This window comes from Corylus avellana, chromosome ca6, assembly GCF_901000735.1.
Source record: "Corylus avellana chromosome ca6, CavTom2PMs-1.0".
Classification (NCBI taxonomy): Eukaryota; Viridiplantae; Streptophyta; class Magnoliopsida; order Fagales; family Betulaceae; genus Corylus; species Corylus avellana.
The window spans coordinates 8,072,741-8,086,607 of record NC_081546.1 but is presented as its reverse complement, the minus strand read 5'-3'; the positions used below and the strand labels follow the sequence as shown (position 1 = coordinate 8,086,607).

At 34.9% G+C, this 13,867-nt stretch overlaps 1 protein-coding gene across 1 annotated transcript; it reads left to right on the top strand.

Annotated features, from left to right (window-relative positions):
- The first annotated feature begins 6,290 nt into the window (after window positions 1-6,290).
- Window positions 6,291-8,939, top strand: LOC132184329 (protein indeterminate-domain 11-like). Its single transcript, XM_059597919.1, has 4 exons — window positions 6,291-6,498; window positions 6,593-6,792; window positions 6,869-7,265; window positions 7,895-8,939. The coding sequence occupies exons 2-4, from the start codon at window positions 6,714-6,716 to the stop codon at window positions 8,757-8,759; spliced, it is 1,341 nt and encodes a 446-aa protein (XP_059453902.1). The 5' UTR covers window positions 6,291-6,498; window positions 6,593-6,713; the 3' UTR covers window positions 8,760-8,939.
- Window positions 8,940-13,867: the final 4,928 nt, after the last annotated feature.

The window sequence follows — 13,867 nt, the reverse complement described above, 5'->3', positions numbered from 1 at the left end:
ATATATATATATATATATATATACTTGCAACCCTTAATTGAGAAATTACAGGAACTATGGAATGTATGAGTATGAACATTTGATGTCTCTATGAAAAAAGAATTTTATGTTCCGAGCGCATTTTATGTGGACAATTAATGACTTCTCGATATATGCAAACTTGTCCGGGAGGCCTACCAAGGGTAAAAATGCATGTCCTTGCTGTATGCATACAACAAGGTTTAAACGGTTTAAAAATGGGCACAAATTTTGCTTTATGGGACATAGGCGATACTTGCACATGAATCATCCGTGGAGATGGAATAGAAGAACATTTGACGGTAACCAAGAAGTAGAATATGCCAGGCGGAGAAAAAATCCTGAGACAGTTAGAAGGGATGTTATTTAGGGATGAGAGTGCTGGTAAGTCAAAGTCTGCTGATAATATCGGTACTCATTTGTGTGTTAAACATCAATGCAAATGTTGATGACAAATTTAAAGTGTTAACCGTAAATGACTCGTACAAGTTGTGGGAGATCACCGACGGGAAAAGAATCGTGATGGAATATAATGGCACATGGTAGCCCGTAAGGCGAAGCGGGGGAAAATTTAGACTGATGACAAGCAAGATTGTCAAGAGCGGGGCTTTTGTCAGGATATCCGACGACTGGAAGAATGTACCAGAAAATACAAAGGAGGATTTATGAGACTCATTGATGATATGTGTAGATTAGATGTTCTTAATTTATAGGAAAAATTACAGTTTACCCCTTCAAAGTTGACAGCGTTTTTCAATTCGAACATCAAAGTTTAAATTTTTGCAATCCACCCCCCTCAAGTTCCCATTTTTTGCAATTTGACCAATTGTATCTAAAACTTCCCATATTGCCCCTAATTTTTATTTTTATTTTTTATAAAAAATAAAAAAAATAAAAAATAAAAAAATTCAGGTGGCTAACCATCTGGCCATTTTTGCACCCCCAAATTTGTTTTTTCATAAAAAATAAAAATATGCGCAATATGAGAATTTTGGAATAATATTGGTTGAATTGAAACTTTATGGGGGTAGATTGCAAAAATTGAAACTTTGGTGTTCGAATTGAAAAACACTGTCAACTTTGATGGGGTAAACTGTAATTTTTCCTAATTTATAATATGTATCATTTATATTTTATTTTGTAAAACGATTATCTAATGTTTAAAATATAATGTACTCATTATTTTTCAATTTTTAACTAATCCAGAAGCGCTTCTACATCTTGTCTGAGTCGGATATGGCGACAATAAAAAATGATGCGTTCAGAAACATGGGCGAGAAGCTGAAGCTTTGGAGACATAAGTTAAAAAATAAACTTCACATTCACCGTGAAGATACTCCTGCGACAGTGAGGGCGAGGATGTGGCAGACCCTTGCAAAGTACAACCTCGTAGACATGGATATATTGTTGGAGCAATGATATGATCCTGAGTATCAAGTAGGTCATGCATTTAATTTTATTTGCGTAGTTTCATTAATTGTAATTGTTTGATGGCTCACATATTAATAACGTATATATGATGTGTTCGTAAGACTATGCTCAACATATAAGAGAAATACGAGCATTGAATAAAACACCACACTGCACCGGCTCGAAGAGCTTCGCAAGGATGTCACATGAGGAAGTATGTTTGTCATTTACTATATATATATATATGTGTGTGTGTGTCATCAAGAGTTTAATATATATACGAACATATGTTTATGCTATCGATTTTTGCAGGTAATTACTTTGGGAAGGGCTCCTACGCGAGTGAAGGCTTATATCAAGACCCATAAAATGAAAAATGGTAGCTTCCTAACTCCAGAGGTCGAGGAGAGAGTTGTATGCTGCTTACACCTTGTCCTGAAATTTTATTTGTGTATTAACTTATTTAGGATTAACACTTATATAACAATGATCGTGTGTAATGTAACATACAGGCACGGATGGAGGAGCTATTGGATACTGACCCTGCGGAATTGGCAAATGGGCCCCAGGGGAAGATTTGGTGGGCATTGAACAATGCATTCGTCCAGGCGCACTGCAATAAGCCTGAATATGCAGGTCGTGTTCGAGGAGTTAGTAAAAATATTCTACCTGTGCGCGGCAACATCCACTCATATTACACACCGTCCCAAGCACGATCACAGAACCCTGGAAGCTCAACGGTCTCGCGTGATGAACTTGAAAGAGCAATTGAAGCTGAAAGGGATCAGCACATGGCACAGATGGCTGCACAGAATGAGCAGATGGATGCAATGTTGGCCCAGCAGAGGGAGCAAATTTTTGCGGTGATTATTGCGCAAATTACTGAGCAGAAGGTTGCGCAGATGGCGACATATGAGGCCTGTGTTCTTGTGCTTGAGAGTTCGAGACATGTGAGCTTTGAGCCGGAGGTAACTAATGTTAGGGCTCTGCATGGCGCAGAGTCTCCAGCCTTTGTGATTGTGAGATCCTCAGCGAATAGCCGATCAGGTTACACTATTTTTCTTTTTGTTTCTCTTTTAGTAACACGACTATTTTCTGAGATGACTATCATTTTAATGGCTAGTAATTTTGTTTGATAAACACACTTTGTTGGACTATTATCTTTATCTGACACATGCATGCATATAACACAATTAAAACGTAATGTGTAGAGGACGTAAAAGTATGTGAAAATACGGACTAAAGGAAGAAAGTTTGTAAAGAGAAGAATAAGAAGAAAGGGAAGAATAAGAAGAAAGGGAAGAAGAAGAGAACGCAAAGGACTACATCTTTATTCAACGATTTGAAAGTTACAAGAGAGAACAATATACATGCATATGAAGAGAACACATCCCATATATTATGGCATGAATCATGGGTTGTGATGAAGAGTAATATACAATCCCATGAAACATGGATGAGTAAATCATGAGATTGTTGCCTTGCTTTGATATGCTTGACTTAATCAGATTTTATCTTCTAACACTCCCCTGCAAACTGATGGTAGGAACATCCTTCAGTTTCATAAACAAAAACAAATAATTGGCCGTTTGTCTGTTGAATCTTGCCATAAACCATCGGGGGCAGTCGGATTTCTCCACAAAATCACCAAGGGGAGGTCGGATCTCGCCGTAAAATACCAAGGAGCAGTCGGATCTCGTTGTAAATTTCCAAGGGACGGTAGATTTCGTTGCAGATACCAAGGGGTGGTTGAATCTCCCTGCAAAACCAACAATGGATGGTTAGATTTCACCGCGATGACCAAAGGTTGATGTCGGTGTGCGGTAACTATGGAGAAGGAGTGAGCTTGCAATGTGTGACTCAACAAACATATGTGATGCGGCTAAGGTGCTTGATGAAATGACTCAGAGAGACAGCGGAAAAGGAACTAGAATGACGTTAGTCAATTTATTACTCTGATACCATGTGAAAATACAAACTAAATGAATAAAGTTTGTAAAGACAAGAAGAAGAAAGGGAAAAAGAAGAGAACACAAAGGACTACATTTTTATTCAGCGATTTGAATGTTACAAGAGAGAACAATATATAGGCATATGAAGGGAACACATCCCATATATAATGGCGTGAATCATGGGTTGTGATGGAAAGTAATATGCAATCCTATAAAACATGGAGGAATAAATCATGAAATTGTTGCCTTGCTTGGATATGCTTGACTTGATCAAATTTTATCATGTTAATTTGCTGATTGATTGTCTGTTTTATCATTTGCAGTTAGTACGGAGAAGTCGGATGGGTCATGATGGCGTTCATTCGGATTTGGTTGGGTATATATGTATTTGGTTGGGTATAGTTTGAGTCATGTATTTGTGAACAACTTAACTTGTATATTTTGTATGTTTTGTTGATGTATATATGATATATTTGTTTATTAGCAATGTTGATGTATAGAGATCGTTTTAATTAGTTGGTGGATTATTTGTGATTGTTTATAGTTTTTGAGTTAGTTGGTAGATTATCGTATATTAGGTGCGCACGGAGAAATTGTATAAAAAAAAAAAAAATTCCTGCCACTAGGGTGACGTGTTAACATTTAACATGTTACCTATAACGTGTCTGATTTGACACGTCAGCCCTATGGTGATGTGTCAAATTAACATGTCACCACAAGGTAACGTGTCAGTATGACACGTTACTAAAGATTTAGTAACGTGTCATATTGACACGTTACCTTGAGGTGACGTGTCAAATTGACACGTCACCTTGTAGTGAAATGTCAATTCACACGTTATTAAATATTTGGTAACGTGTTAAAAAGTAACATGTCAGTACAAGGTGACGTGTTAAAATGTAACACGTTACCATACATTTGGTAACGTGTCAAATTTTGACACGTTACAAAAGGGTAAAGTATCAGAACCTAACACGTTACTAAATTCCCAGTGGTTACGACTAATTTTTTAACCCGCCAAACACGTTATTGTTAACACATCACTACCCATTAGTAACATGTCAATAGCCTTGATACATTACTAACGGTCCGTTACAAATAAATAAAATTCTTGTAGTGATAATTAGTGCCTAAGTGTTTATAGTAGTGTTGGATATATTAGTCACAAATCCCAAAAGGGGGAGAAAATTTAATTTTAAACACTTAGGGGAAATTCCTTGTGAAAACCACCCTAACAATCAACCTCAGATAAACGTAAGTCTGGACGATATGAATACCGTCTAAATGGTGACAATCTTCATGTGAATCAAATATGGTCAACACTACACATACGTGGTTAGAGGTCTTTAAAACCTTTTTTGAGTCTTAAGGCACCATTTGGTGTGTGTCATAGCCTTTAGAGAGAGGGGAGAAGAGGACGGAGGGATTTCTTGTGGGTTTGAGCTTTAATCCTCTAGTGGGTAAGCTACAAACCCCTTTCTTTAGTTTATTTTATTTATATTTTGTTTACCTTTTGTAATGTGTTATTTTTTGTAGGTGCATGTGTACGTGTCTTATAAATTTTGATGGTAAAGTTAAGTTTTTCTTGTGAAAGGTGGTAACTTTAGGGCTAGAAAGTTTGGATTTTGGTTTGAATATGTGTCCAAGAACGTTTTGAACTTGCGAATTAAAGAGAAGATCTCTAACTCCTATGTGTGTGGTTGTGTCATGTGTGGATCCTTGTGATTTTTCAAGTGTTGGAGATGAAAACTTTGGTTTTGTAAGAAATGTTTAATTTTGGGATAAATCTTGAGACTTTCTTGTTTGAGCTTTGATTTAGGATATTATTAGTGTCTAGGTTAGTGAAAAAAAAGTATTTTTAAGCCTTGGAACATGTTAGAAGAGTTAAAGGTAAGATTGGTTTTATGGAGTTAAGAGCTTTTGTCTAGAAACCGTCCTGACGGTTCGAGAATCGTCTTGAGGTCTAGACTGCCCCCACTGTCTGTGTACCATCCTAACGGTTTGGCTAGCATAATGCTTAAAAGTCTTAAGTTGGAATCTTGGTCTAGATGTGTAACTAATAGTAGAATACCTTGCAGATGATGGAGGCGTCGAGTACCCAAACAATTGCCTTGGGAAAATCTACGAGCTTATAAGAGAGTAAATTTCATATGGACATTTAATTTAAGATTTTCGAAGCATAAATATTTTGCTTCAAAGTATTATACACTCTTACAATGTCTTGAACATCTTTGATACAATATATGATATGAACCCTAATTTTGCAAGCATGATGAAATGAATTTTACCAAATGATGATTAGATGACTATATTACTTATTGATTTACATGCACATGACAATTAAAAAAAAAAAAAGGGAAAGAAAATATACCGCGCCAAACTAGATCAACCTTCTTTAACTTCCGATACTCTCTCTCTCTCTCTCTCTCTCTCTCTCTGTATCTCACATTGTCACATGCAATAGAAAGTAAGTGAATGATGGGATAGGCAGAGCATTGGGACCGACCTACTTCTTTATGACTTTTATATTTCAATGCCAGGCTTTAGGGACTTAATTGAAATTTGGTTAATAAAGGAAAGAAAGATGGAAAAGTTACTGAATAATTACTATAACAAAAAGGAATGGGAAATTAAAAACTGTTGTTTCCTATGAGCATATATCTGCTGGAACTCAATCACAGAACCAATCATGCACAGAGGAAAGCTGAGTTGCTTTTATCTCTTTTAGTCATTATGTTAAAAGCCCATAATCAACTTCTTATCATCTCCTCTTTTTACTCTTTTCTGGGGGATGGGAAGGGGAAAGGTGGTGTAAGTTAATATTCAAGGCATAAAAAATATATTATTTGATAAAGTAAATACAAATGATAAAGGAGAGATTTTCTGGTACTGGGAAGAGAACAAAGGAAAAGACAGAAAGTGCACGTCAGAACAAGCCTGTTGGCTTGCCTGTGGTCTTGAATGGTTAAGAGTTTTTAAAACAATCCCTTCTCATCCACATCTCTCTCTTTCTCTCTCTCTCTCTCTCAACACCCTCTTGAATGGTTTAGTTTGTCTGCTTAATGCTGAATCTTCTTGGTTTTAGCAACTATCCACCTAGGGTTTGTGGCTGCAAGAGGTTTGTTGCTAAACTACGTTTTAATTCATTTCATATTTTTCTTTCTTTCCTTCTTGGGATTATACTTATAGTTATGCAAGTCTTTCTAAATTAGGGTCTGGGGCTAAGATCTCAGGAAGCCATGTCATAGAGGATCTCTGAGCTCATTTAATGAATCTCATGCTTTGTGTCATCATTCCCACAAAGTTGTTTAGATTAATATAGAAAGGAAGAGGATGAATGAGACTTCTGCATCTGCCTCAACAAATCTAGCACCACCACCAAAGAGGAAGAGGAGTCTTCCAGGCAAACCAGGTTAATTTCATTATAAAACAAATTGATTTTCCATTTTTGTTTGATGGGTTTTCATGATTTGTTAATTTTGAACCAGACCCAGAAGCAGAAGTGATAGCTTTGTCTCCCAAAAGCCTCTTAGCAACAAACAGATTCGTATGTGATATCTGTAACAAAGGGTTTCAGAGAGATCAAAACCTTCAGCTTCACAGAAGAGGGCATAACGTGCCATGGAAGTTAAAGCAAAGGACAAGTGAAGTGGTGAGGAAGAAGGTGTATGTATGCCCGGAGCTAACGTGCGTTCACCATGACCCCTCAAGGGCTCTTGGGGACCTCACAGGAATCAAGAAGCACTTTTGCAGGAAGCATGGGGAAAAGAGGTGGAAGTGTGAAAGGTGCTCAAAGCGTTATGCAGTTCAATCAGATTGGAAAGCTCACTCTAAGATTTGTGGCACTCGAGAGTATAGATGTGATTGTGGAACCCTTTTCTCTAGGTAAGAGCAACATATATGCTATTGCATAGTTATGAGAGAAAATAAATTAAATCTTTAATTATTCCATGATTGAACAAATAGCTTTTAAATGCTCCCAATTTGCATCTTCTTCTGCTATATATGAATATTGTATGTCGGTGGGGGTAAGAAGAAGAAGAAGAATCTCGATTTAATAGCAAAAATCAAATTTATTTCATTATTAGCATTCCGAGATTCATCTCAATCTCATATCCAATATTTCATAATTAAGTTTTAAAGTTAGTGCATATGGCGGTGTACATAAATAATGTCATATTATTTGAATTTTTTTAAAAGGCTGTGTCAAAATTTATATTATATATGTATTTGATTTAAATCTTAACCTTCAAATTATACTATTTGATCTCATTTTCAAATGGAGAATGGAGATAAAAAGAGAGTGAGAAGTGAGGTTGAAACTTTTTAACTCGTAATGGCTACTGTAAAAGTGGCCAGATTAGGAACCTTTAATGGTAGACTGCTGCAATGTTTTTTTGTCCTTGGAGAGAAAAAGGTGTGATGAGAGAGAGAGAGTACTTTTACACTGTTTATTTAAGCTGTATTTTTATGGTTCCTCTTTTTGTTTTTTGTGCTTGTTTTCATGGTCACAGGAGGGACAGTTTCATCACCCACAGAGCCTTCTGTGATGCTTTAGCACAGGAGAGTGGCAGAGCAATCACAGCGACAAACTCACTTGTGTCCCCACAAACCCAACTCCATAGCCAAGGAATCCAGTCACTGAAAAGAGAAGAAGAACTACAACCATGGTTGGCTTGTAATTCACCACTAAATCTCTCCTCCTCACATCTATTTTCAACAAATTTAGACCACCACGATCAAAACCCTAGCCCTAACACTAACCCTGATTCTACACTACTCCTCCCTCCCTTTCAGCCAGCTGCTTCCCCACACATGTCAGCAACTGCATTATTGCAAAAAGCAGCTCAAATGGGTGTTACAATGAGCAAGCCCTCACTCTCCCCTACAGCTGTTTCTTGTTTGGGTGTGTCTTCACGTGATGAAATGGGAAGTGGGTCTCATGCCTTTGCCTTGGCATCTTTTGGGAATAAAGCTGCTGCAGCAGCTACTGCTGCTGCTGCTGTCACCAGTAGTACTAGTAGGACTGGATTCATTGAGCATAATTCTCTTCTTCATGACATGATGAGCATGACATCTTTGCCTTGCTCATCTGGGTTAGTTGAAGGATCGTCCTTTGAAGAGGATTATCATAGGATGATGATGATGAATCCAAAAAGAGAGGGTGGTTTTCAGGATGCTCTCTCAAAAGCAAGCAAAAGCATTAATGGAGGAGGTGGCAACGATGGGCTGACAAGAGACTTTTTGGGTGTTGGAGCAAGAGCAGCATTCTCTCATAAAGATTTTCTCAACATGGCAGCCTTTGACTACATCAATCCTTCTTCAACAACATACTCACACCAGCACAATCAGAACCAACCACCTTTTAATCACCTTTAGAAACAAATTATAGATTTTGCTGGATCAGGTTTGCTTGTTCAGAATTATCAATTATTTAGTGTTGTAATTCATCATATGTTTTTACCATAAATGGAGAAATATGCAAAGTGATAAGCATGCCTTATTCATTATGCACAGAATCTTTAAGAAATTTATTATTATTATTTTTTTTTTGTCTTCCATTGTGAGAAAGTGCCTGTTCATCATTTTTGCTCCTCCAACTTCACTTTTCCGATCGTCCCTTTTTTTGGGGACTAAAAAAAAAGTCCCTTTAGTTTTTGGCCGAGTGTCGGGTGTTTCATTTTTTTTTTTTTTTTTTTTTCCTCCAAGTAAAACGACAAATCAAACTATTTTGGGCACTTTTCTCTTTTTGTGAGTAAGATGAGATTCCCATTACTTTACAAAACAATTCAAAGAGAGTACAAAAAGAAATCCAAAAAAAAAAAAATTACTACTACTAGATGATGATGATGGGATTCCCAACAATTTTTTCTCAATTTATGAAATAAAACTACTTTTTGATTCCATGTAAAAGAACACTTCACAATAGATTTTCTTATTTTTCCTTATATGAATTACATACTATTTCTTTTTATCATTGTAACCAATGAGAGAGGAGAAATGAGAGGTAATTGTTGGGACATGTAAATGAGAGAGGAGAGAGAATCAATTTTTTATAATTTAATAATGCATTGGGCATCTTAGATGCCCTTTGATGTTCGTTATATTTAGGGTTTTTAATGTGGGTGTTTTTTCTTGATTTGTTTTGAGATTTTCTCTAAACATAGGGAATAGAATGAGTTATAGAGAATCTGCTGTTAGTGCTCTAACCGATATACATGGGTAAACTAGTGCATAACTACTTTGGTTGGCATGGTTAATGATTTTAGGGGCAGGAAAAGACAGTTAATAACTACCTACCTTTATATATAATATATATTTTTTATATATTAAATACATAAATTAATTGAAATCGCATTAAAGCCTAAGGAATAAAATTGATTTTTTTTTTCTTTTAATTATTGGTGGTTCAAGTAATTGGCATGCTATTTTTGCATTAATCTGAGATAAAATATTATTAAAAAGAGAATATATTAATCTGGTTGGTACAGGCTTGACAACTCGACAACGTACGTCAATTAATTAATCTGAAATGATTAACAAATAATTTAATAGAAGAACGAGTGGGTGTCATTACTTTACATCATTTGACAGTGCCATAAGAAAATGAAAGAAAAATTATTTCATTTTGTGGATCGTAACTATGCTGCCACATGGTCTGCATGATTAGGGCCTCTAATTATAGGGAACAAATAGTTAAAGATGAAAATAATTAAATGCCTAAGATATCATATCATATTATATATAATAGCCAAAACCCTCTCAGAAGTGCATGCCTTAATATTACGACATGTGGCGTGAACTATTTTTTTAAAAGACAAACCTGTTTTTTATGACATACCTTTTGTACTGGTTTTTTAAGAGTGAATTGATTTTTACTTAAAAAATCGGTCATTAAATTTGCGTAATTAAGAGCATTTAATTATATTTCAAGAGTTTTCTATGTATAAATTATTCAATAAAATTAAGTATTATTAATGTCCAATTCCAATAAGGATACAAATCATATGTTTTTTCCTTTCTCCATGTTTTCATATTTATTAAGTAGTGAACCGATCCTTTAATATATGTATTAATACCTTACTTAAAGCCTAACAAAATCGTTGTGTACTGGAATAATAGTCCTCTCTAGGGTTTCGCTCTGGGCAAAACCGTGAGGTGAGAATTGCTAGTATAGGATTATATGTTCAATTTGATAGCATTAAACGCATTACAAGATTATGTGTAATTGACACATTGCACGATTATTCTTGTGGTTGTTTGTTTTAAAGTTCACACTTGATGTTTAGAATATTTTTTGGAAAATGCTTCCTTTCTTCATCAGGTCATTCTCTTATTCTCCCACCTTTTAAAATCACTATTAGATCTGTGGGGTCATATGGGTCTCACACATAACCCCACAAATCCAATAACAATTTTAAAAAGTGGGAGGATGAGAGAAGAATGAGGGAAAGATGTGTAACACTTCTCTATTTTTATTTTAAAAAAATCACTTGTAAGATAGATAGTATTGAAAATCAATAGCATTCAATTCATAACATTAAACCATTAAAAATCGATATTAATACTATTATATCCCCATATCTTTTCCAAAGTTCAATTCTTGAAAGTCCCTTTTTTTCAAAATTTTTTTAAAAAAAATAATAATAAAAAAAAAAATAAGAGAAGGAAAGTCACTAAACATTTTATTCAATTACAAATCACTCTCTTAGTTTATAGGGAAAACTATAAAATGGCCCCCCCAAACTACAAACCATTTGCAATTTAGCCCCACAATATTCAAAATGTAATAAAGTAGCCCCAAAACTACCAACCAGTTGCAATTTAGCCACTCTGTTAGTCAGCACTGTTAAAATGGATGGAAAATATAGAACGACGTCGTTTTGTTGAGGTTAAGTTACTAAAATGCCATTTTTTGGAAACTCATAAATAAATTTAAAAAAAGGCCCCCAAACAACGTCATTTGGCTTTAAAAAAAAAAAAAAAAAAACCTTACACTTACCAAAACAACGCAGTTTTGGTAAGTGTTTAATACCCTAGTCCCTAAGCAGCTTTGTCTTCTTCGTCTTCTTCTCCACTTCCCTTCTCCGTGCAGTAGCCCAACCTGAAAATCGACTAAACCAGCTCAATCCCTTATCCTTTTAAGAGCACTAGCAGCAGACTCTCTATAGCCGGCCCATTCCATTCCCTATGTTTAGGAAAAATGTCAAAAAAACCACAAAAAATCACCCACATCAGAAGCCTTAAATATAACCAACATCAAAGGGCATCTACAGTGTAGATGCCCAATGTATTATTAAATTATAAAAAAATTGATTCTCTCTCCTCTCTCCTTCACATGTCCCAACAATTCTCTCTCATCTCTACTCTCTCATTGGTTGCAATGATAAAAAGAAATAGTATTTAATTTATATAGGAAAAAATAAGGGAATCTATTGTGAGAGCACTAGCAACAGTTTCCCTTTGATTTTTCCTAAGTTTAGGGCACAAAACTACTTTTTGCTTCCCTATGAAAATATATTTCACAATAGCTTCCCTTACATTTCCTTATACTATTAAAATATTATTTTTTTTATAAAATACAAGTTCTCTATCTACCCTCATTTTTTTGACAAAATTCCAACACAATCCTCAATTAAAGACAAAAAGATGAAAGAGGTGAGAGGAAAGAGAAATATTTATATTAAAATAATGTATAGGGAATCACTTTTGATTCCCTACACATTGGAAAACACTGTAGCAACCCTTAAGTGATGGTTAAATGTAGGAAATTTGATGTGAGTAGTTTTTTGTTGTTTTTTTTTGACATTTTCCCTAAACATAGGAAAGAGAATGACATATAGAGCATCTTTTGCTAGTGCTCTGAAGTGTTTTTTTATAGGGAATCAAAAAGTAGTTTTATTCTCTAAATTGAAGGAAAATGGTTAGGAAGCTGTCGCTAGTGCTCTAACAACCTCATGGCATCATCACCCACTTCCTTTAAATAAGATAGAGAAGAAAGAACTAAGAAGCAGCGGAGAAAAGAGAGGGAAAGAAACAAAAAGATGAGAAAGAGAAACAAAGAAAGAGAGGGAATTGATTTTTAATTAATTTTTGTTCAACTTTTTATATAATAAAATAAATAAATAAATTCTTGACCTCTGACCAAAAATCTTGGCTTTGCTCTGCTACTGACAATATCCATTCAATTTGAAGCTTGATTTTGCATTGAGATATAAAAATAAAAAATAAAAAATTGGGTGATGATAAGCTTGATTTTCTCTTTGTTCTTAACTCCAAACAATCATGGGTTTTGGGTTGTGATTTTCAGATTTTGGTTGTTTGTTTTGTTTTCGTCGAGTTTGGCTTAAACACCTGGGTTGATTTTGAGTTGAAGAATGAAAGTGGTTTGAGCATCCCAATGAGGTTTACCAATTACAAGTTTGAAGTGGTGTTTGGATGGAATAATATTATGAAATTTATACCAATTGGATTGAGTTTGAAGAAATTTGATAAAGAAGAAGACAAAGCTCTGCGTGTTTAGGGACTAGGGTATTAAACACTCAACAGATTTTGTGGGACTTTTTTTTAAAAAATAAAAATAAAAAATTTGATTTTTATCCCCAAAATGGCATTTTAGTAACTTAACCTTACCAAAATGCCGTCGTATTAAATTTTTCATCCATTTTGACAGTGTTGATTAACGGAGTGGCCAAATTGCAACTGATTGGTAATTTGAGGGGCTACTTTATTACGTTTTGAACATTGAGGGCCTAAATTGCAAATGGTTGATAATTTGGGGGGCTACTTTATAACTTTCCTCCTTTTTTTTTTTTGGGTCCTCTATTGTCTATTCCAGTCTCATTTGAAAATTTTCCTGTTCTCCAATTTCATGATCTCCCAACTCAATGTTCAAGTCTTTCAAATCATTCCATAAATGATCAATAATAAATTGGTTGGTAAATCCTAATGACCAAAAACTCACTCCGGCACTTGCATTAATTTTTTCCGGTTTGATTAGTTCATGAATTATTGGATTTTCATAAATGACGAATATAACTAATGAGAAATGTTATTTTGTATTTTACCGTCCATCCCCATCTATCATTTCTTTCAAATAATCATTGGATCGGTAGAACCAGCATAGGTGAAAGTATGAGTCCTAATGATACAATGGTTGATTTAAAGCCTTATGAGAGATGGATGGAAGAATACGAAACTAGTGCATTGAGTGCATTGATTCCTCATAGAAAACTTAAAAGAAAAGAAAAAGGCATATTGGTTTTCTAAATAAATATTAGTTTATATTACACAAATGTTCTGTACACGTTCTTGTACTCGAAGTAGAGTTTTATAATAACTTGATTTGGTGCCTAGTGGTGCCTGGACCAAAATATTTAATATGGCACTTGCAATTAGAATACTAGAATAGTTGATTTATTTATTTTATTTTTTTAATTTTCTAATTGGCAAGTTGAATACAAAATACTTAATCTCTATCCAGTGGA

Bases quoted from the DNA above. Each gene is read 5' to 3' on its own strand.
- LOC132184329 (XM_059597919.1), top strand. From the start codon at position 6,714: ATGAATGAGACTTCTGCATCTGCCTCAACAAATCTAGCACCACCACCA. The intron at 6,793-6,868 runs GTTAATTTCATT...ATTTTGAACCAG, and splicing joins GAGTCTTCCAGGCAAACCAG to ACCCAGAAGCAGAAGTGATA. The intron at 7,266-7,894 runs GTAAGAGCAACA...TCATGGTCACAG, and splicing joins TGTGGAACCCTTTTCTCTAG to GAGGGACAGTTTCATCACCC.